This window comes from Pipra filicauda, unplaced genomic scaffold (assembly GCF_003945595.2).
Source record: "Pipra filicauda isolate LSUMZ 115617 unplaced genomic scaffold, ASM394559v2 scaffold10_size6260569_pilon, whole genome shotgun sequence".
Classification (NCBI taxonomy): domain Eukaryota; kingdom Metazoa; phylum Chordata; class Aves; order Passeriformes; family Pipridae; genus Pipra; species Pipra filicauda.
Window position 1 is genome coordinate 3,835,978 of NW_024103541.1, and position 21,358 is coordinate 3,857,335.

General features: G+C 41.8%; 1 protein-coding gene across 1 annotated transcript in view; it reads right to left on the minus strand.

Moving 5' to 3' along the window:
• The window catches only part of PARP14 (poly(ADP-ribose) polymerase family member 14), a 38,008-nt gene that overhangs the window by 1,220 nt on the left and 15,430 nt on the right, over positions 1-21,358 (minus strand). The window contains exons 16-35 of the mRNA XM_039382189.1: positions 20,718-21,311; positions 20,108-20,253; positions 19,401-19,575; positions 18,914-19,192; positions 15,716-16,039; positions 14,081-14,220; positions 13,956-13,989; positions 13,039-13,248; positions 12,232-12,468; positions 8,892-11,155; positions 7,083-7,313; positions 6,623-6,844; positions 6,111-6,174; positions 5,055-5,204; positions 4,163-4,344; positions 3,515-3,794; positions 3,184-3,390; positions 2,492-3,100; positions 1,828-1,958; positions 338-512 (exon numbers count right to left, since the gene is read on the minus strand). Of these exons, the coding sequence (XP_039238123.1) occupies positions 338-512; positions 1,828-1,958; positions 2,492-3,100; positions 3,184-3,390; positions 3,515-3,794; positions 4,163-4,344; positions 5,055-5,204; positions 6,111-6,174; positions 6,623-6,844; positions 7,083-7,313; positions 8,892-11,155; positions 12,232-12,468; positions 13,039-13,248; positions 13,956-13,989; positions 14,081-14,220; positions 15,716-16,039; positions 18,914-19,192; positions 19,401-19,575; positions 20,108-20,253; positions 20,718-21,311 (6,654 nt within the window). The remainder of the gene's footprint in view (positions 1-337; positions 513-1,827; positions 1,959-2,491; positions 3,101-3,183; positions 3,391-3,514; positions 3,795-4,162; positions 4,345-5,054; positions 5,205-6,110; positions 6,175-6,622; positions 6,845-7,082; positions 7,314-8,891; positions 11,156-12,231; positions 12,469-13,038; positions 13,249-13,955; positions 13,990-14,080; positions 14,221-15,715; positions 16,040-18,913; positions 19,193-19,400; positions 19,576-20,107; positions 20,254-20,717; positions 21,312-21,358) is intronic.

Here is a 21,358-nt window from a genome sequence, read left to right on the forward strand (position 1 = left end):
GGCCTCTAAGAGCAACTAGCACCTCAATTCAGTCTAAGTTCCACTTCTTTGGATCCTGTCCTTCATTTTTGAATGCTAGTAAATAATAAACACAACATGAGTGTACTAGAGCAACTGAACAAAACAATCTTTGAACTAAGGCAGAGCATCTTTATTTTAAATATTTAATAATTGTCTATTAAATAATTCCTCTATCATATAGATTATTCTCTGGAGTTATTTATTATTTTGTTCTCCAATTTCATTCAGTCTTCATGTTGTGCTGACAGCACTATAATGTTGACAGTCCATAACACCCATATGTCTAGGAAATTAACTGATTTGAATAATGACTCACCATTCTTTCCAGCAAATCCGCGATTAAATCCACAGTGGTTGATCGTGCTCAGTGAGGATGCAGCTGTCCCATGAAATAGCAACTTCTCATTATTTTCCTTTTTGTTCTTTTTACAGATAGATTTTTTTTTTATTTGGTATGTCTGCCAGAGGAAGGGATTTTGTACTCTTTCAATCTGCAAAATTACAAAATTAACTATATTTACCCTGGTAGGAAGGAATATTTATCATGGCAGGAAAGCAGTAAAATGAAATCAAAGTGAAAGAATGACAGTCATTTTCACTATGCCCTGTTAGTATGTGGTTTGGGTAGGGGAACTGAATATGTTACCTCCTGAAAAATCAGAAACCAAAGCACATTACAACAGATTTTCAAGCTTAGTAATTTTGAGCATACGTTTGTCTTGCCTCTCCAGTATACCAGGTACACAGCAATCATTGTGCTGTGCATTGTCATTTCTAGAAACAGGCTGCTGTACCACTGCTAGAAGCAATGTTGTAAGATGCCTTCTGTACATCTCAATCATCTTTACTGATGATTTCCTCACTAAAGGATAGGCTGTAGTGATAACATTACATTGAATTTGTTTCTCTTCTAGATCTAAGCCTGAAAGTCAAACTTGCTTCCTTAAATGCGTAACTTAGCAACACATAAGAAACTCCTGGATAAAAATAAATTGGTGGGAGGATAGATGTTGCTGGCTCCCTATGCCAACAATGTGAACATACTCAAGGAGAAGCAGTGTCTCTGCATCAAAATATAATCTGAAAGGCATTGCTGTAACATCTTTCCATTTTTATTGGAAAAAGACATCATGTAATTACACGATTTTTTTTTCTATAATACACTGATATTTTGTTCTAATTGTGTTTTTCTGACCATACTTATTGAAGCTCCTGATGGAAGAAAATTTTCAAACACATTACTCTCACTCTTATTTTGACTGTATTTTCTCCTATTTATCTCTTCTCCTGATTCAGAATGATTCCATCTTCTCCCTGGCAATTAAGTCTCTGTGCATTCTGTTTCAGATTTCTTAATAAGCAGAATCAAATCTTGATTCTTTGGTTAAAACCAACAGCTTAGTGAAAGGCTCTGGGAATGACAGGGAAGAAGTTGTAAAATAGCTTTATGGTCAATCTGCAAGGACTTTATATTTTTCCTTGTGTTCTGAACACGCTTGCTCATGCTTCCATTTCAATATAGAGTTTCATAATGGGAAACACCACATTAACTAGTGGGTACCACATTAGTTTAACACAGAGTCAGCCTAAAGACTGATGGTCACTGTTTTTGCACTATTAGAAGGCAGAAATGGCAGAACAATTCTTACGAAATTTGCTTTGCTTTTTATCCACCCTGTAGAGTGCCAGGGAGACTGACATATGAAAGGTGTATTGGGTTGTAGACACCTTGCAAACAAATATTTAGAAAGTATATTAATGTTTCTAGCCCAAGCATGGACATTTTTCCCCCCCAGAGGATTTCACCTTCTCTATGGTAAAGTTGGCACAGGTTGTCCTAAACATCTTCTCAACTGTTCTGTAATCCGGATGTGATGGCTTGAGATTCACCAGTTTGACCCGTTCATTTTGCAAGTCTTCCCACTCCTTAGGGAGCTCTGTTGATTGCAAATATGTAAAACAGAGATTACATTATTATGATAGACAACTAGCTCAGCTTCACAGGCACATCTTAAAACCAACTGCATAGAGGGGGCTAAGAGGACAGTACCGTTCACAATACTTTATTCTACAAGTACTCTCTCTCTTCCAAACATCACTGGCTCTGTAATGAACGCAAAGTTAAAATTTTACATTTTCTCTAGTCCAATTATCCCCATAGCAATATCTAACTAAAACAAACTGGAAAACCCCACTTCATACACCACTTCCTTTGTCAGACTTCGGCATGAAATCTGTGCTCACTAGTCACGTATGTATGGATAGTATTTGGTTTTAACATTGATGCTCTGGTTTCAGTCATACCTGCCACTAGCTATGAAAATCAAAACTGCTGGCTATGGCATGTCCAAAAAAAACAACAACTACGGAATACCTTACGTTTTCTAGGATACCTGAGATGGCATTTATCAGAAGCATCATTCATTAATCACTATTACAGTTTTTGTTATTTAACAAAAGTGTAATTCACCTTCATTCTTTGACACACGCTGAATGTTTATAGTTTTCCCTTGGTCATCATGAGCCTGTAGAGTATTCAGATCCACCTTGTAGTTCTTCTTGTTAATTTTGACATCGAGATATGGTTTTTTAGCTAGTCTGGCATCCTCCAGCTGCATATTTGTCCGTTTATCAAAAGCAACAAAGGTATCGTTGCTTCCTAGATACCTCCATTCTACCAGGTTAGAAAGAAGTTCTGCCTTGGATTGTTCTTCTTCAACGTCCTTCATTTTTTGGACCATTGTCTGAATTTCTACCAAAACAAACCAGACATCTCTGCTAATACCAGAAATAGTAATTACTGGGGGAGAAAGTTTACTGTCAAGCTGAATGGTGACATGCTTTCTTCTCTGGAGATCTACTAAAGCAGCAATTTCCCTCTCACCAAAACTTTCAATTAGCTCATTTGTAAAAGTAGTTTCACTTTGTTCCTTTAAAATTAAATCCTTTATCCAGGACTCAGCTGCATCCACATTTTCTTGGCTTTCTCCACAAATTTGAAACGTGACTAAATTGACTTTCTTCTCCAAAATCACGGGCTTTTTCTTCTCAGTAGATTGTTTTTTGCCCCAAAGCAAGGCTGTAAATAAATATATGTCACTTATTAGTTGTAAACAGAAGAACTTCAATTTGCCCATGCACCCAGAAAACTCACCTACTTACATTTAAGCACAGAAAACCACGAATCCGCCGTGGATGACTCCAAATCTTCTCTTTTCTTCATGCTTTCATAGAAGTCCTTCAGCATATTTGTCTGGAAGATGACGATTTTAATTGTCTCTAAATGCTGTACTGATTTTTTGCTTGCAAATTCCACTATGGCATCCAACATTTCATCAGCCACCTTTGCTGGACTCTGTCCTGCTTGACCTAAACAAAAAGAAAAGGCACATAGCAGGGAACAGTTTCTTGTACAAGTCTACTGTTCCCCACATTAAGTTTGTCCCAGTTATCCCCATCAGAGCCCTCATTGCTTCCCCAAGAAAACACAAACCTGTTCCAATAGCTGGGAAGGCAACAGATTTGTACATCCTTTGCTCACACTCGTTAAGTACTTTGGAGACCTGACTCTTTACGTGGTTACTGGAAAGCAAGTGAATGATTTTACTGCACAACAGATTTCCACCTTGTGTAGTGATAAAGCCACTTTGATGCTGCCCAGCTGGAAGAGAGAAGAAGATAAAGAAGGAGACATTTTCAAAGGGGCTATCTCTTCTGGAGAGACAGCTGGTTCTCCTGATCCTAGAAGAGAACATGAAGAAGTGGAAAGAGATCTATGGTGAGTTATATTATCCTGGGTTTAACTAATTCTCTGGTTTTCTCTATAAATACTCTGCAGAGATTCTTTGAGGAATCAGTTCAAGTAAATGTGTGTTTTTGAATTTCCTGAGATCTCTGCTACAAAGTAGTTTCCTATTAAGTACAATGTAAGAATTTAGGATGACTTTAAATGCAGCTCACTTGTATTTAAAAGCATGCCAAATTTATTTATATGAGAAATCCTTTCTTATGCCACTTATTTTTTATGTAACTAGAATGTGGCTTTCTGTGCTCATGGAGGCCAACCCAGGGAGCTGGAATTTTACAGCTCTACTGATCTGCCAGAATGCAGAGAACAGAGGAATTATGATAAGGTTGTCCTGGTTTCAGCTGGGATAGAGTTAATTTTCTTCTTAGTAGCTGGTACAGGGCCGTGTCTTGGATCCAGGATGACAATAATGTGCATAACACACTGATGTTTAAGTTGTTGCATCAACATACCGTACTGAGCACATTCGTCTACAACCTGGGAACCAGCAGCATCCATAATGGCTTTGGAGACCCCTTAAATCACACAACAAAAGCGTACACATTCGTTAAGTCAAGTCAATACTCTGCCCAACTTCTGTACACTACAAATGCCCTAAATTTTTGTATGGCAAAATCCCACAAAGTACAAAACCTTGACTGTTCCCCTAAACCCCCTCCATGGCACACTGGAGTGGCTGCCTTCACTGCTGACTACAAATCATTAAGAACAACTCCTATTTCATTGTTTCACCAGCCAAACCCATATCGCCTTCACCAAACTCTCCCATGGCTTTGAATTTTATCATTTGGTATCTGTCATGCATCTAATTCACAGTGTCAGAACCGTCTGCTTCTTACAGGTCAATTTACTTAACCAGGACTTTGGCTCTTAGTGAAATGTTTTAGGACAAGAGCAGTTTTTCAGAATTCTACTTGATCTAAACATTCCCTTTTATTTAAACATTTAAATTTAAACATTCCCTTTTATTTAAACATTTTATTTAAACATTTTTGGTTTCAAGCAAGAAATATCTGGTCAGATGCATTCTGTTTGGAAACTAAATTGAATATTTAGGACACGTAAAAAAGCGACTGAAGATCTATTTCGGGATTAATCACAAATCCCTCTCTCTCATCTGAAAAATATTTCATAAAAGTTTCCCTTATGGACAATTCTTTCCCCTACCCCCTTCTAAAAACTAGCCCAAATTTATCCCTAAATGACTACATCTTCAATACAATACCTGTTTTGGCATCAAATGACGGATTTGATATGTTTACAATAACCTCTGTATCTTCCTTGGTAATATCTCCACTAATTGCTTGGAGCGTGATGGAACCAATCCTCATTTCATGAACTCCCAATACTTCAGTAGAAACAGGCTTAATGAAACCTGCAAGGGAAAGAAAATATCTTCAGTCACTTCTCCTCTAGCTTGGGATATTATTCTCTTCCACTGATGGAAACTTCTATTTATCCTTTTAAGGAATATGCTCTAGATCAGTCTGATGGATGTCCACTGTCTCTGCTTTTCTCTTTACTCCATTTCTGAAGGCTGGAAGCCACAGTATTCTTCCTGCTCAAAGGCTGTCAAAGTGAAACCATTTTCTATTCCTGTAAATTCTTGCAACACAAATTCAGAAAATGGCCTCAGGGTTTGTCTGATCTGAGCAGCTCTGTAACACAGTTTCCTGAATTAACCCCTACAAGAAATGGAGTATCCAGCTTTAGCACTGCCAATAATGGAGATCCCATCACATCAGTTTTGCAAGTGATTTCATCTTTACCTTCACAGCTACAAAACTGTTCCTTCCTTCTAGCCTAAACTTCTCTAAGCCGTATTTTATCTGCACACTTTTAATTCATCTCCCTGGTACCCAGCAACTGAGAAGAGCGAGCTGTATATCCTTATGAATAAGCCTCTGCCCTTGGAGCAGTTCACTCAGATGCTTTTGCTATTGGGTCACATCCATTCTGTCTATATATATCTGTACAGAGGAGATTAAAGGTACAGAAATACATATCACTCATGGCTTGTTTGGCAAAGTTCTTCCACTTGGGTTTCCTATTGGGACACTCTCTTCCATATGGTAAGATTGGCCTCACCAAGAGTTGAGCATGCCCTGGACAAAAGAATTCCTACAGATTTTACAAATGGCATTTAAGAAGGAAAGTCCATTAGGAGGAAGAAAAATGCCCTGTGCCCTGATGATTTATTTCGTCTCCTGATACATATAAAACCACTCCACAGTATTTACATTCTCCCCCCTGCCCCACCTCCTGCCCCTACACAACTTACTTGGCTGTGGTGCTGCAGCATTGCAACTTGCAGCTACCCTATGTTCTAGTTCAGTGGTAAAAGCCTAAGGAGAGAAAAAAGGTACCAAAGACAGTATTTCACAGTTTATCCATGGAATGTTTCTATAATTAAGATTAACAGCCACGTAGCTCTTGCTGAGCCCCCTAATGGAATTTACAGTCATATTTAAGTGTCATTAAGAACAGCTGAAGACCCAGTGTAGACAGTATGATAAGAAATAATGTGTCTGAATTGCCAGATCTCCTCTGTCAAAAGACGAGGGAGCATCTACAGGCATTTGCAGCCAGCAGTGAGGCCAATTTTGTCTGCAGCTTGTGCTTGCTGAGAGTTTATATTTCAGAGACACTGGAGAGACATCCCACTGTCAGTGGCCCACAGCAGTAAGAAAGTGCTAAATTATTCCCTCAAGAAAGCAACATAACTAAAATATATTAGTAAGGCACAACCAGAACAGCACGTAACATAGACAGCTTTGTCCTGAGAAAAACTACCTGAATGTTATCAATGTCTTTTGGATGCAAGAGAAAATGAACTTCCTGGAGACTCTTCGGAGTGTGGCTACTACTGAACTCAAACACCACATCAAACATTAACTTAGAAACAATGCTTTTAGGAAATCCAAATCCTCCAGTCCCAATAGCTGGGAAAGAGATCGATTTCAGTCCAAGTTCTTCAGCTTTCTTCAAGCATAAATTCATTACATCTTCTAGGACCTGAAAAACACAGCAAAGATACTTTTTTTCTAAGGCATTATTTATTATCGGTTCCAAAGAGAGTAACCAGTAGGAAAAGAAGCTCTCAGTGCATCAAAGCACCTTTAAGGTCACTCCAACAGAAGCAAATGGAGTCAAGCCATCTAAATTAAGTAAGCTAAAACCTGAAACTTCAGGACAGATCACAAAGACATCTGTTTCCAAATTTATTTATTTTAATTTAATATTTGAAAGGTACCTTCTCTGTCTCTGCTCCATTCCACCCAGGTAGTATGGCATGAAACACGGACTTGCAGGCCAGAGCATGTCCACTGGTGCAGACCACACTCCCTGGACCAGAAGCCTGACTTTGTTTTTCTTTGTCAAACTCTACTTGGAGTGCTGGTCCAGCTCTTTCCAGCAAGGCTTTGCAAAGAGGCCCCACGCCAAACTGCAGATCTGGGCCAACACTGTTGACAACAACATCCGTCTGCAACAAGATTACAGCAAAAATATCTGTAGCCAGACTTGGAGTCAAAATATGCATCAAGACAAACAGCACTACCAAAGCCACACATGGCATAAGAAACCAGATGCCCCTGGAGCAATAACCTGGTTTTCAGCACAGCTTCTGGACACTGAGTCTTCCTGGATTTGTAGGAAATCTGTGGTAGGCAGCATTAGACCCACTGTGAATACCAAAACCACAGGTACTATGTGTGAGCAGGTCATCCATCCACCCACTCATCCACCCATCCACCCATCCATCCATCCATCCATCCATCCATAGCTCTCAAGGCCTCAGCGGTGGTGAAGCTGTGAATCACCTTGTCCAAGCAGATGCCAATGTTTGGGCAGGTGAAATAAAACCATCCTCTGCCATTTGTCTCACCCCCTCTGCCCAGATCCAGACTTTCCTACATTTCCTTGTGAAGAACCACTGCAGCATTGCTCCTTTTTCTCCAGCATCATCACAGGATGCAAAACATAGGTACTGTATAAGGTACACCTAATGTCGAAAGTTTAATGTCCCTTTCCTCCATTTCACTGATGTGGGATTGTCTACACCTTATCAGAAAAGCAGCACCTCATGAACCAAAATCAGGCACAGGGAGGTAGTTCTGCTGTCGTGAAGTAAAAGAGGTGAAGTCCTGAAGTTTGGTGATTACTTTGCTTTTTTCCACTGGAGATGTTTTAACTACCAAGCAATTTGACATGTGTGTCATACGGAAGTTTTTTTCATATCTAGTATTGCTTTCTTGGAATCAGCTTTTACATGCACCAACATGGCCACTGAAATAGGAGGATAATTATAATAATAGTAATTTAGGGATATTTTAAACTCCAAAGTATGAAAACCAGCAGTTGCTGAAAAAGATTTATCCAGATGCACTCTACATCATTGAAGAAAAGAAAACATAAGGGGAAACCTACATCAGAGGTGTAAATTGGGTCTTAATGGTCTATATGAGTAGCAGTTAAACCCTTTGCTAACAAAATGAATAAAAAAAAATGGGAGAAATCTGGTCTAGACTTTGGTAAAACAATCTGAACATGGACTCCTTTATGGAGTCTCTTTTCTAGAACTCAGTAAATTATCCATAGGCTGTCACTTTCACCCATCCAAAGAATAGGGAACTGAAAAAAAAAAAGCTCCAACCTCCCTGTTAGCCTTCCCAAAACAGCAGCCCGGGCAGGTACTGATTTACCATAATATCCAACCAAGATAGCTGCAGATCATACAAATAATTGTACGAGGTATTTCTACCTTCTACAAGCAAACTATTTTACATGTTGGCCTTAGATCTGGAAAAAAGGAAAACAGAACCAAGCTGAGAATAAAACATCCTGAGATTCAAAGCTGCCCTCTAGAAACAGCTGCAGAGGGACAGATCCCAACCAGCGCTCAGTTTTGCAAGCTTGCATCCCTGTTTAGCTAGCACACTCTTGATTCCTTATGTAGCAAGTGCCTTGTAAAACAGCATGACCTACTGTTCTTCCTTTTTTACTTAAACTAAAGAAGATTTTACCATAAAGTTAGAGAGCAAGCAGAAAATCGATGACCTACCGTGGCTTCCTGAGTGTTTTTCTCCTCTACATGGACACAAAGTCCTTCCTTTGTAGTAACCATCTTCACACCTTCTTTTGTCTTCTCCTTCTGCCTTTTTCTCATCTTACAGCTTTCCGCGCGCGGTCTTGAGGAGGATGATTTACCTGAAAACACTTCTTTTACTGTCTCACTCAGGACCTGAACAGTTTCTTCAGCATTATCTACAAGATGGACCTCCTTCAAGCTGCTGTCCCCCATGGATCCTTCCAGGGTCTCCTTGATGGCAGATGCAATTGAATCTGCACATGTCTGCAGTGGAAAGCCAAAAATCCCTCCACTTATAGCAGGCAGAGCTATGGAAGAACAATTGTATGTTTCAGCTAGCTCTAGACTTTTCTTCACTGCCTTTTTTAACAACCATATACACTTTTCTGCCTCCTCCTTCCTCCACCTGGGCCCAACAGCATGAATGACGTTCTTGCAGGGGAGTTTCCCAGCGCCCGTGAGAACTGCGCTGCCGGGCTGGAAACGCCCGATCATCCTCACCCGCTCATCGCACTCTTCTTGCAGTGCTGGACCAGCAGCTCTTAACAGTGCCCCAGAAATGCCACCAAGGAGCTGTAGGTCTTCATTAGATGCATTCACCACAACATCAACAGGATAATCACTCAAGTCACCTTTATACACTGCTACTACAATTCCATGTGGCAGTCTTGTTTCATAGTAGAGCTTTCTTTTCACTTTCTCACCCTTCCATTGTTGTTGTTGTTTTTCTTCTTCTTCCTTGATTCTAATGAAACAGCTAAATTTCTGCTTTGCCTCAAAAACACAGGAATCTTGCCTCTCAATGAAGAACTCTTTGGCTCCTGGTTTATCAATTGGCACATTTTTTGAGTAAAGGGATGAGACAAGTTTTTCAAACATGTTGACTGCTTCTGGCACTTCTGCTCTTGGTCCCCTCAGGGAAATACATGGTGTCTTGATGTCAAAACGTACTGTCACCCCTTTCTTCCTCAATTCACAATAAGCACCAGATTTCTCCTTCTCTATGAACTCTACCACCACTGAATTTGCTGGGATTATTTTTTCCACAAGTGTGTTTTTATCTATAAAATCATTAAGCTTCTGATAAACCTCTGTCACAGCCTTAGAAAAGCCAGCAATAATCACTTTATTTTCTTTTCCAACAGACTGCTCAGTGATTACAGTTTCCTGGGAAGAATTGTATGTCTTATGCAAGGAGACAAGAAGTTTCTTCCACTGCTCTTTTTTCATGACCTCACCGTCCTCCACATTGATGCACTTGGATTCTAAGCTGGTTTTTATTTGCTTTTCTGCTTCTAAAAGGTCTGTGGGAGTATCTCCATACAGCAACACAGTATTCTCCTCAAGTTCATAAAAAGTATAAATTTTTTTCTGAAGGAATAACATATCTGACATTTTTTTATTATCCAAACCCTGTAGATAGTGGAAAACACGGGGATCAATGGACACTGATGTATAAGGCATACTCAACACCTTTTCCAGTAAGTCAGCTTTGATTTTATATACTTCCGCAGGTAATCCACACAACTGAACAGCCTTTTTATTGTCATCATAAAAGATCCTGAGGCATGGATATTCCTTGTGAATATTGTCTTCTAACCCAGCATTGTGTAGCACAGCATACTTCCCTGGGACCACCGGCACAGAAATTTCTATGCTTTGTTTTTCCCTTTCACTTTGCTTCATGGCCTTTTCCATGCATTCCCTCACTTCTTTCTCTGCACTCTCCACTGCTGCTCTGCTGCCTGCAATCGCCACCACGTCCTCAGAAATATCAGTTATGATCAAAGAAACATCTTCCAACAACCTGGTTTTCACATCTCCCCAATCTGCTGACTTGACTTTACATTTTATAGCTGTGTAACGTGCCATGATACGTGAGAACTCCTCAGAAGCATCTTGCTTCCACGTCTTGATCAACTTAATCATTGCCTTGTTCTGCTCGGAGAGAGATGACGAAGGGCACAACGTGACATTGGGGTTTGCACAGTCTGCCTGGGGCCATTTGGGCTCACAATGGCAAACTGCCATTTCCTGGTTTATGCCTTGGATCAGTTTATTATGCCTTTGTAAAAACTGCCAGACATACGGGTCTAGTGGCACCCCAACGGGGTCTGGCATCTTGATAGTTGGTCTTTCTCCTCCGTAGAGAGCTGTTCCCAGGGAGTGGTAATAGGGATGCACAGAAATCAGCGTCTGTTCCAGCAAATGCCGCTTTTCCAAGACCGTGTTCACATCTGAAAGGCAGTGCACATATGTACAAACATACAGATATCATTAACTTCAAATCAAGCAAATGTCTCTGGTTATAGAACTATTACATTGATTTTTCTTTTCTCTTTAATTTCAAAGAGCTATTTTTATGTCTCTCGGATTTCCAAACCACTCTGTAGGGGACAATGGAAGAGGCTTGGCTCCTACTAGTTGGGTAAATATGCTTGTGTCTGCATTTACACATAGAGCTACACCTTACTCTTGTTTCCTAAGGAAACTTCACCACAGAGCAGGGCTATATCAACATATACTATGAAATACTCCTTAACGTCGAATGAAATTCTTCAGGCTAGTGCATTTTACCCTTTTTTCTTTTTGCCATTTTAGTTGGAATGGACTAAGCAAAGAAATTAGAATGTTGGCAGTGACTTAAAACCACATTATAATGATCCAAATTACATATTAAATTCATGTAAAAAATATTCTTAAGAAAATTCTGAGAGTCAGATGAAAAGGAATCACTTGGAAGATAAATCTTTAACTAAAAGGAAATAACTTCACTAAGCCAGGAGTCTCCTAACACAGAGGTATATACCAGAGGTTGCACAGCACAAAAAGAGGACAGTGATTCAACACAAGGAATAGTAACTAGATTGTTCTTTAGCTCTATTCTTGCCTGAAATGAAGATATTTCATCCTAATTAGTTTCTGAAAGTGAACTGCGAAAGCTGAAGTCATTGACAGATCCTGCTCTCTCTACCTCTAAGGACAATTAGTTTTGTACTGCAGATAAAACCCTCTGCAAATGGGGAAAAAACACCAGTGCGAACAACCCATGCACAAAGCAGACATTAAAAGGAATCTTTGATAAGATAAAGAAAAATAAACACCAAAAAGAAACCAAACCCAGGAAAACCACAAGAGATTCTGAAACCCTAGACATGCAGCAGTATTTCTAAATCCAGAGCACTCAGGAAAAAGGCAGCATACGCCAACTTTAGCGACAGCAAGCCAGGCTTTCCCTAATGAAAAGTCTGCGGTGATTTCCTTGCGAGTTGTCTGCCTGCAAGCACCTTGGTCAGGCAAAAGACAGTGTTACCTTTGCGATCACAGAAAGTAATGATGGCTGAGTTCTCCTCAGGGAAGAGCTGGACATCTGACACAGGCCCCCCTCCGTTCCGTGCACTCTCAAAGTAAACGGTGATGTAATCTGGGGAAATGCTGTCCGGTAGGTTTTCGGCCTTGATGGTCTGGGTCAATTCAAGAACCCTGGCAGTCATTTTGAATTCTCTCACTCTCTTGTGTTGTAAACATGCTTTCACAAATTCTTCAGTATCTGTAAAGAGAAGAGCAGGATGAAGGGACCGTGTTTTCCTGGGTCAACATCAGCCTCAGCTATCCATCCTGGAAGAGAACGAGCCCAGTCTACTTGTCTCTCTACTTGGAACAAAAGTGTCTTGGGTGCCAAATAAGTCTATGTTGTAATAAAAAAGGGGAAAAGCACATAACCGTGTTACTCTGTTATTCACTACCACTGTATCTCTGTTCCCATCTCAGAAGTATCCTGTCTTCTCAAGAGGAGACTTTATATAGCTTAACAACTTGCAAAAATCCCCACATTCTGTGCACTTCCAATTCTTCTTCATCTAACCCAAACCAAGATGGGAACAATGAACCATTCTCATCCAATTTCAATGAATGGAGGCACCACCATTTTCTTTTTACAGTGTAACATTTGGGTCACGGGCACTTTGGTAGAGCTGTATGTAAGACATCTTTCTTGAGAGACTGCAACCCAGGTACTTTTATAAAACAGTCTGGATCTCTAACAGGAGAGGAATCGGGCTCTGAAAGCTGTTACTTGTACATATACATGGCGATGAATGATGGTGTCCCCCTCTCTTACCAAGACTTTGTATAAAGGTAGCTACAGCAACATTTATTTCAGGTATCACTTCCACAGTGAAGTCCTCATCTACAGTCAGGCCGCTGATGTTCTCCAACAGCAAACGTAAGCAGTTTGGACTGCATTTTTGTATGTTCTCAAACACCACCGAAGGTGACGTCTCTGCAGAGCCAGCTTCTTCCTGGAGTTCGCTGCTTGGAACAAAACTCTCTGCAGCACAAAGATAAGTAAGTCACAGAATGTTGGTACACATTTCCTGGAATAAGCAGACTCTTCTTACCCTTACTCTCCTTCCCCAAGAAAAGAAATTGCTAACCAAACAAATACTGCAGGGTATCCCTCAACATTTTGGGATCCAAAACAGCCCAGATGCAATATTCTGCAAGCTGCAGGCACCTTCTGTGGTGGTACAAAAGTAGGCATGAGTAAACAAGTCAAGGTCACTGGTGTTTCTCTGGGTCAGAGACTAAACTCAACTAAAAGCCATTGAGATAATTGGCCACAGCTGCTCAGGTGTCAGTAAGGGTTGGGAGAGACTTTGCAGCCTCTGCATCTGTTTCTTAGCCCTGGTGCAGGTGTAACAAGCCTGAACACAGCCCAGGACATCCACAGGCACCACAGGCCACCAGCAGCCCTGTGTGACTCGACGTAAAGCCCCCTGCTGACCACCGTGCCCTGCCATCAGTGCAGCAGGAAGTTAAACCAGGCCCATTGTCCAAGTCTGGCCAGGTGAACTCCATTTGTGGTGATCAAGTCTGCAGTGTCACCAGCCAGACATCTTTCCCTCTATCACCTGAGTCACACTACCAAACTCAGAAACTTTCAGCAAAACTCCCCCCAGAACAGGAACCATGTGTGGAGAAAAGCACCAATATCTTTTGTTTCAGGAAGAATCAGAGTGATGGATAGCATCTTACCTTTTGTTTGAAGGTTGCTCATGGCATCCAGAGCCTAAAATAAAGTGAAAGCAAAATATCAGTGACAGATTTCATGCTGTCACCACTGTTTCAAACCTCTGGTTGGGATTATAATTTTTACTCACCTCTGTGGGAGCTAGTTTTTCTTCAAGTGTCTCCTCTTCAGTAGCTCGTGTGGTTTCAGGCTCTGTGACAGTCAACTTCACTTTTCCTTTTCCTTCCAAATGCAACTCATGAGGCTGTCTCTGAAGAACTCGTTGCTTCACTAAATTAAACCAAAACACCCCAGTGAAAATCTGAATAGAAATACAGCTTTGGATTACCTAGCGCTTTTCCACCATTACGTTAGGACACTGTTGTGGTTTAGGAATGGTATTCCACAATTTATTGCTCCCACTGAAACACCCCACATCACGCGCCGCTTGCTCACCACCCCATACCCCTGCACCCCGTGGTGATGGGATGGAGAGGAGAACTGGAGGCACAAAAAATTAAAGGTCACAGGGTGACATAAGGCCATTTTACTAGATATCAGAAAAACGGGTAGTAACATCCCCAATCCTAATAGCAGAGTGTACAATAGGGGCGAGCACTTCAGGCGCCATTGCTCACCCAACCGCTTATTTCGCCAAACACTGGAAAACCGCCCTCCCTGCCCGCTCCCCCTGTGCTTGCTCAGGTGGGATCGAATATCCCCTGGGTCCTGGCTGTGCCCCTTTTGGCTGCTGCAAAAGTTATCCCTGTCCTAGCCGGACCCAGGACAGACACACATGCTGTCCCACGAAATCAAAGAGCTTTCAACTCATAACACGAACACAGTACACACAAGGCTTTCTGCCTGAAAAGAAACGGAACGGCAGAGGACATTATTTCCCCAAAGCAACACGAGAGATGCAAAGCTCAGCTCTATCACGTGTTTCATGGGGGTATCTGCTGAGTCCCGGTACCGCCCCCAAGCCCTTCACATCCTCTTTCAGCCAAAATGGCTTGTGGCTCTATGTCCTGAACTTACCGGCTCTTTGAGTCAGCAACTGGGATACATAAGGCAAGGAAAAAAAAAATCTCTGTGTGTGTGTGTTTATGCACATACATGCATATGTATGTGTACATCTAACCCAACTGCAGCTAAATCCTTTCCACGTTGCAGCAAGTTTAGAGAAATACAGGCATCTTATATATGTCATATTTTATACATATATATCTGTAACTACTACATATATTGTTAGATTAGCGTAACCTTTATTATCCCAAGAGCAATCTGGAGAATACTGGTGTGCATCAAGATTAATATATATAGACATATAGCTCGTAGGATATATTTATTAGCTTATAGCTTTTCTGCAATACATAATCCAGAGGATAGAACTAAACACCACATCTAAGCATATAGATAAGAAAAAAATCACAGAATCACAGAATATTCTGAGTTGGAAGGCATCCACAAGAATCGCTGAGTCCAAGTTTTGGCCCTGCACAGGACATCCACAAGAATCACACCATGTTTAGAGACTATCTATACTGTATATTAGGGGGTGTATATGGCATCTATGTACTATAGATACTGTAGATGACATACTAGACAGGAGCTAGTATTACAACTAAGTTAGAACCTATCTTTTAACTAGCAGGAAGTTTAGGCTTGTGAGTTGCCACCCCCAACACCCTCACTCATCCCCGCAGGGAGCCCATACCCTGATCCATACCCCGAGCCCTGGACCCGCCAGGTCCCCCGCCCCGACCCGCCCGGCCCGGCCGCTCACCCTCGGGGCGGGCGAAGCAGACGAGGAGGTGCCCGGTCCCGGTCTCGGCGTCGGTGCCGGCCCGCAGCTCGCACTCGCCGCCTCCCGAGCGCTTCTGGCTTTGGAAGTAGCAGAGCAGCTTCTTCTTCAGGGCGGGCGGCGGCTCGGCGGAGCCCCAGTCCCCGCGCACCAGCAGCGGGAAGGCGCCCGGCCGCTGCCCCGCCATCGCCGCACCGACGGCTCCGCTCCCCGCCGCTTTCGCTTTCGCTTCCCAGAGCGGCGGCCGCGCCTTTTCCCGGCAGGCACCCGCCTCTCGGGGCTCCGCCGCCGTCTGTCGCGACACACCTGCCCCAGGCCGGCTCCTCGGGACCCCCGTCGCAGCTTCACACCCGCGCCCTTAAGCTTCTCTCCCCCTCGAGCACCCGAAGCTGCCTCGGGCACCCCCTTCACCTGACAGAATGTCCCCTCTGCCCCTGTGCCGGGGGGCTGCCAGCCCGTGTCGCTGTTGTCCCAAAAGAGTTTCTTTCACCCGCTGTACAAGAGGCCAATCCACACACGCAGTCAAGCATTTCATTTATTTACAGTTCTGTGCAGAAAGAAGCGCTGGGTGGCAAATTCACAAAGCCAGCACAGAGACTACCAAAGCGGTTTCTTTCACTGTTCATATATTTTATCAAACAAAGGCAGTAATGTTCCTTGGCTACAAGTTACTTAGCTCTCTTATTAATTAGTCTCCTGTCTTCTGCTGGTTAACGATTGTCTTGCTTCTCATGCCAATTAATCCACATGCTCTCAATCTTTCTCTTCTTTTGGGTCGGTGGGTTTCTTCACTCGGTGGGCCAAGTGAGTTGGTGGTCGTGATCTCCCCTTGCCGGAATTACCATTACCCCAGTCAAAGCTGATTCAGCACAGTTGCTGAGTTATCTTTAATAGTTTCTTCTTTATCTTGGGGATCCTGCCAAATATCCCAACGTCAGTTTGTCAAGATGCTTTTACTTACCTTCAGATTTATCAACATGTCTAATGGCTGTTTGCTTTCCTTGGTCATCCACAGCATATTTAAGTTTCATATCCACTGTATTTTTTCTCACCAGTGGTGACTGAAATACTTTTCTGCTTTCCCCTGTAAGCATTTTCCAACTGCATATTTGTGAGGTTGTCAGAGGGCACATGGGAATTGTTCTCAAAATATTACCCCAGTCAAGCTGATTCAGCCGATTTGCTGAGTTATCTTTAATAGTTTCTTCCTTATCTTGAGCATCCTGCCAAACGTCCTTGTGGCATTCTTCACGTTCACTGTCAGTGGTACATCCTTCTCCTGAAGCTTTGGTAACCTCATCCTAGGTCTGAGATCACTGTGACATGTTGAGCTCTAAACCTTAACAAGGCAATTCTACCAACAAGTACTTTTGTCTAACACCTGGACAGCAATTAGAGCTTTCTTGCTAGCTGCTATCTGTTTCATGGATTAAATCTCCTTTCTTGTTGATTAAGCTTGAAAGTATACAAAGATAAAACCTCAGAGAAGATGGTTTCTTAAGAAAACTTCTACATATGCCACATTCTGCAACATCGCTGCTGGAGGAACAAGGTCAGGGTGGAACAAGCAGTGTCAGGTTGAAGCTCTACTTGGGGACGGTTAGGTTGGATATTAGGAAAAGGTTCTTCATCCGGTGGGTGGGTGGGCACTGGAACAGGCTTCCCTGTGACCAGGGAAGTGGCCACAGCCTCAAGCCTGACAGAGTTCAAGAAACATTTGCACAATGCTCTCAGGGCTCTCCTGTGCAAGGCCAGGAGTTCCACTTGATGATCCTTGTGGATCCCTTCCAACTCAGGATATTCTACGATTCTATGTCCCTTTGTGTGCCCCTGCCCCCTACCTTTGCCTTTTGATTAGAATAAACTGGATAAGTAGCATCTGTCACTCATCGCCTGCACAGAGCCCAGTGCTGCAGGTTTCTGTTCCATGCTGGATGCCCATGGCACCTGTAATGAAAAAACCTGGTGAAAAAACACCTTGGTGTCCTCTGCAGCTTCTTGTGGCAATGGGAAACTGAGAACTGATGCAGTACTGTCTTCTGGAGGGAATGGTCAGACTGGTACCAGTGACCCACCAGCTGCAATGAAGCACCTGGAGCCATCTCCTCTGGCTCCTGGCACACTGATGAACCATGGACCATGGGTATTGTTACAGAGATTTAATAAGTTTATTCATTGTAAAAGTAAAACTTAAGACTTTTGGCCCCCATACCCATATCTTGATTTCAAGCTCCAGGTGAAGTTGATTTCAAGACACTTGATTTCAACAGTCAGCATTTTTCAGTGGTTAGAAAACTGACATAACGAGAAGCAATAAGGCCCAAAGGGAGTTGTTCCAGCACTGTCACAATGGGATGGGTGCGAATGAACAGCCTGATGTTCATGGCTCTACTGAGATACTTGAATTGCAGGTTCACAGTACTTCCCACCACATTCCCAGAAAAGGTGTTCCTTGGCCACAGTTCCCCTGCGATAGTTATTGCTCACATGGACACATCAACAGTAAAACTTTAACAGCAACCCAACTAACTATGTAAAGAAGGTATTGGAAGATTTTTTTTCTTAATCATCTAACCAAATAAGTCAAAGCCAATTCATTCAGAGGAGCTAAGAGTTTTCAGTAGTTGGAGGCACTGCAAAGCAGCAGGTTTATGGTATTAAAAACAAGTCAATCCATATCTGTAACATCAAGTTCATTGAAGTTCAGTGGTTGAAAATCAATGCTAAATGTTCTGAGAGGTCTAGACAAACATAAGCCATTAACTATGACTAGTTTATTTATTGAAAACCACTGTGTCATAATCCACAATGAGATTGTCACTTACAGAGTGTAAGAAGGCATCAGAAATGCAACACTGTACAGTCCGTGGCTGCACTATCCCTTCCCACTCCTCATCAGCAATTAGGAAGGCCCTAAGGCTGCATGGAAAAGCCGATACAGTACAAAGACTTAATATGTAATCTAGCAGAAGTTTTCAGTACAAAGTTATGTTCCAAGTGTAAACAAGAAGTCTACTTCAGAGGTATCAGAAATTGCCAGATTGCTTAAATGGAAATAGAAATTAATTTGATACAACTAATTATTGTTTTCATTGTGTGTTTTGTTATAGGTGTTTCCATCCTATACAAAGGCTGAAAGACCTGCAATCGTGGCTGCAATCAAAACAACTTATCTAGTGAAAGTGATAAGGTATTCTGGGTAAGCTTGAATGTCATTAAAAATTACAAACATGGATGGCCGGCTCACATCATCAGTCGAACTATCAAACAGATCTATAGAGTTACTAGCATTTTTTGGTTCTGGAGTGATCGCTCCTTTTCTGCCCTGAGAATATTCTCCAACAAGGACTCGAGCCAAGTACATGTGCTTCTTCCCATTCATGTCTGGTTTAGAGTAGTTGTCGTGGGCAGAATAGTTGGCATTAACAGCAAAGTACGTTCCATTTCCGAAGTTTGCAGCTGTAGTCAGAAAAACAAATGTTTGTGAGTGTTTCAGTAGCAGCAATCCCTTATCTGCCACCTTCAGAGCTAGTGAATTTGCTTTTTATTTGCAATACAGAGATATAACAAAACAAATGATTTTGCAAGGCAGGACTATTCAAATGGCATGGTAAATCAGTCCTAGCCTCTTTCAGGAAAACAAGGGTTGCTTAGATAGTCACTTTACCGTGCATTCCAGCATAGCTCCGGTCAAATCCACGGTTGTTAATTAAGGTTAATGACTCTTTACTCGTCCCATGAAACAGAAGCCTCTCATTATTTGTGTTGCCATTTTTTTTATCCATTTCACGCTTTTTTATTTGGTAGGCCTTCCAAAAATATGGGTTCTGTACCCTTTCAATCTGCAAAGTTTTGAAGTAAGAAAGACAGAAAGAAAGAGGGTAGGTTGCTGTCACGAAAAAAATTTGTGCATAGACAGTTCGATCTGCTTCCAAGATTCCCCTCCCAGCTCCAATGCTTTTATACCAAATGATGAAACAAGTTATTCAAATCCTTCCAAACTTTGGCGCACAGATAGCAGAACCCAGCCCAGAACATGACAGAGACACTCCATGGGAAACAACAGAGGAGCGTTTTGCAGGTTTCTGGGCCAGAGATGATGCCCCTGCCTGCACAGCACACACAGCTTACGTGGGCAAATGCTGTGCTCTGTTACAGCAAAAACCATTCCAAGAGCACTCTCCCTTGGCGCTGAAGAAGCAACTGCTCAAGAGCTGCTTCAAATACCCCACTAAACTGATGCTGGTTGAAGTTAGTGACAGCCAGAAAGACTTGTCCAACTCCAGAAATCCCAATGGAATTACTTTTTCCATTGTTGTTAGTATCTTTTATCACTTACCATCAAAGCATTTGTGCTCAGAAATTATGACATACCTTTTCAATTCGGAATGACTGACAGGTCTGCAGAAACCTTTCCTGCACATCTCTATACTCTCTTGTTTCTGGTCTTAGTTCCACTATTTTGAGTCGCTCATTTTCCATATTGTCCCATGTTGCAGGGAGCACTGTTGACTCTTGATCTGCAGAAGAAACATGATCAATCATATTTACACAAATCCCTTAAACACTGCTTAAAATTCAGTATGCCCTGCTACAAATCCTTCTAAAAGCCCATACATCTTGCTTATGGATGAGTCAGAAAGAGGTAGCTCCTTATCAGGATCAGCAGTAAATAGAAAAGATACATCTCAAAACCAGAAGTGAGCTGAGAGCTAGAATGACAGCTGCTACAAACACCTAATTATTGCTAGAAAGCTTGATAAGAACCTCAGAACGCATTACCTACTTTTCAAAATATTTTAAAAAACTGCAGGGTTCTTTTATTTTTAAATCCCAATTCAGCTCCTTTCTACATTCTCCAGAAAAGCAACTGCAGAAAGCTCCTAACAATACTTTGAATATTCTTACCATTCCTTCTCTTATTAGGCTGGATGCAACCTGGTTTTCACATGGAACCTCAGTTTGTCAAGATGCTTTTACTTACCTTCAGATTTATCAACACGTCTAATGGCTGTTTGTTTTCCTTGGTCATCCACAGCATATTTAAGTTTCATATCCACTGTGTATTTTTTCTCACCAATGGTGACTGAAATACTTTTCTGCTTTCCCCTGTAAGCATTTTCCAACTGCATATTTGTAAGACTATCAAAGGGCACATAGGAATCCTCTTCAAAATATTGCCATTCAATTAAATTTTGTAAAAGTCCTGCTTGGACCTCTTCCTGTTTAGTAGCTTTTACCCTGAGGATCATTTTCTGAATAGCTGAATGAGCAATCCAGACATCTTTCCCAAAACCTGAAATTCCAATAGAGGTACCCTTCAAATAAAGAGCAATTTTTAATTTCTTTTGTAGGTGATGCAGTTCCTCATTCTCTTCTTTACTGAAATGAGAGATGGAGTCATCTACAATTTCTGTCTGAAGCTGTTCCTTTGAAATTGCACTTCTCAGCCAGTTTTCAGCTTCTTCCACTTCCTTTTTAATTTCACCGCAAATTTGCACAACAGCCAGGTCGATTTTCTTTTCCAAAACTCCTGTGCTTTTTTCCTTTGGGGAACGTTTCTCAGGGCTCCGGAATGCTACATTGAAATACATAAATATTGTAATTAATATTAATTATTACTAC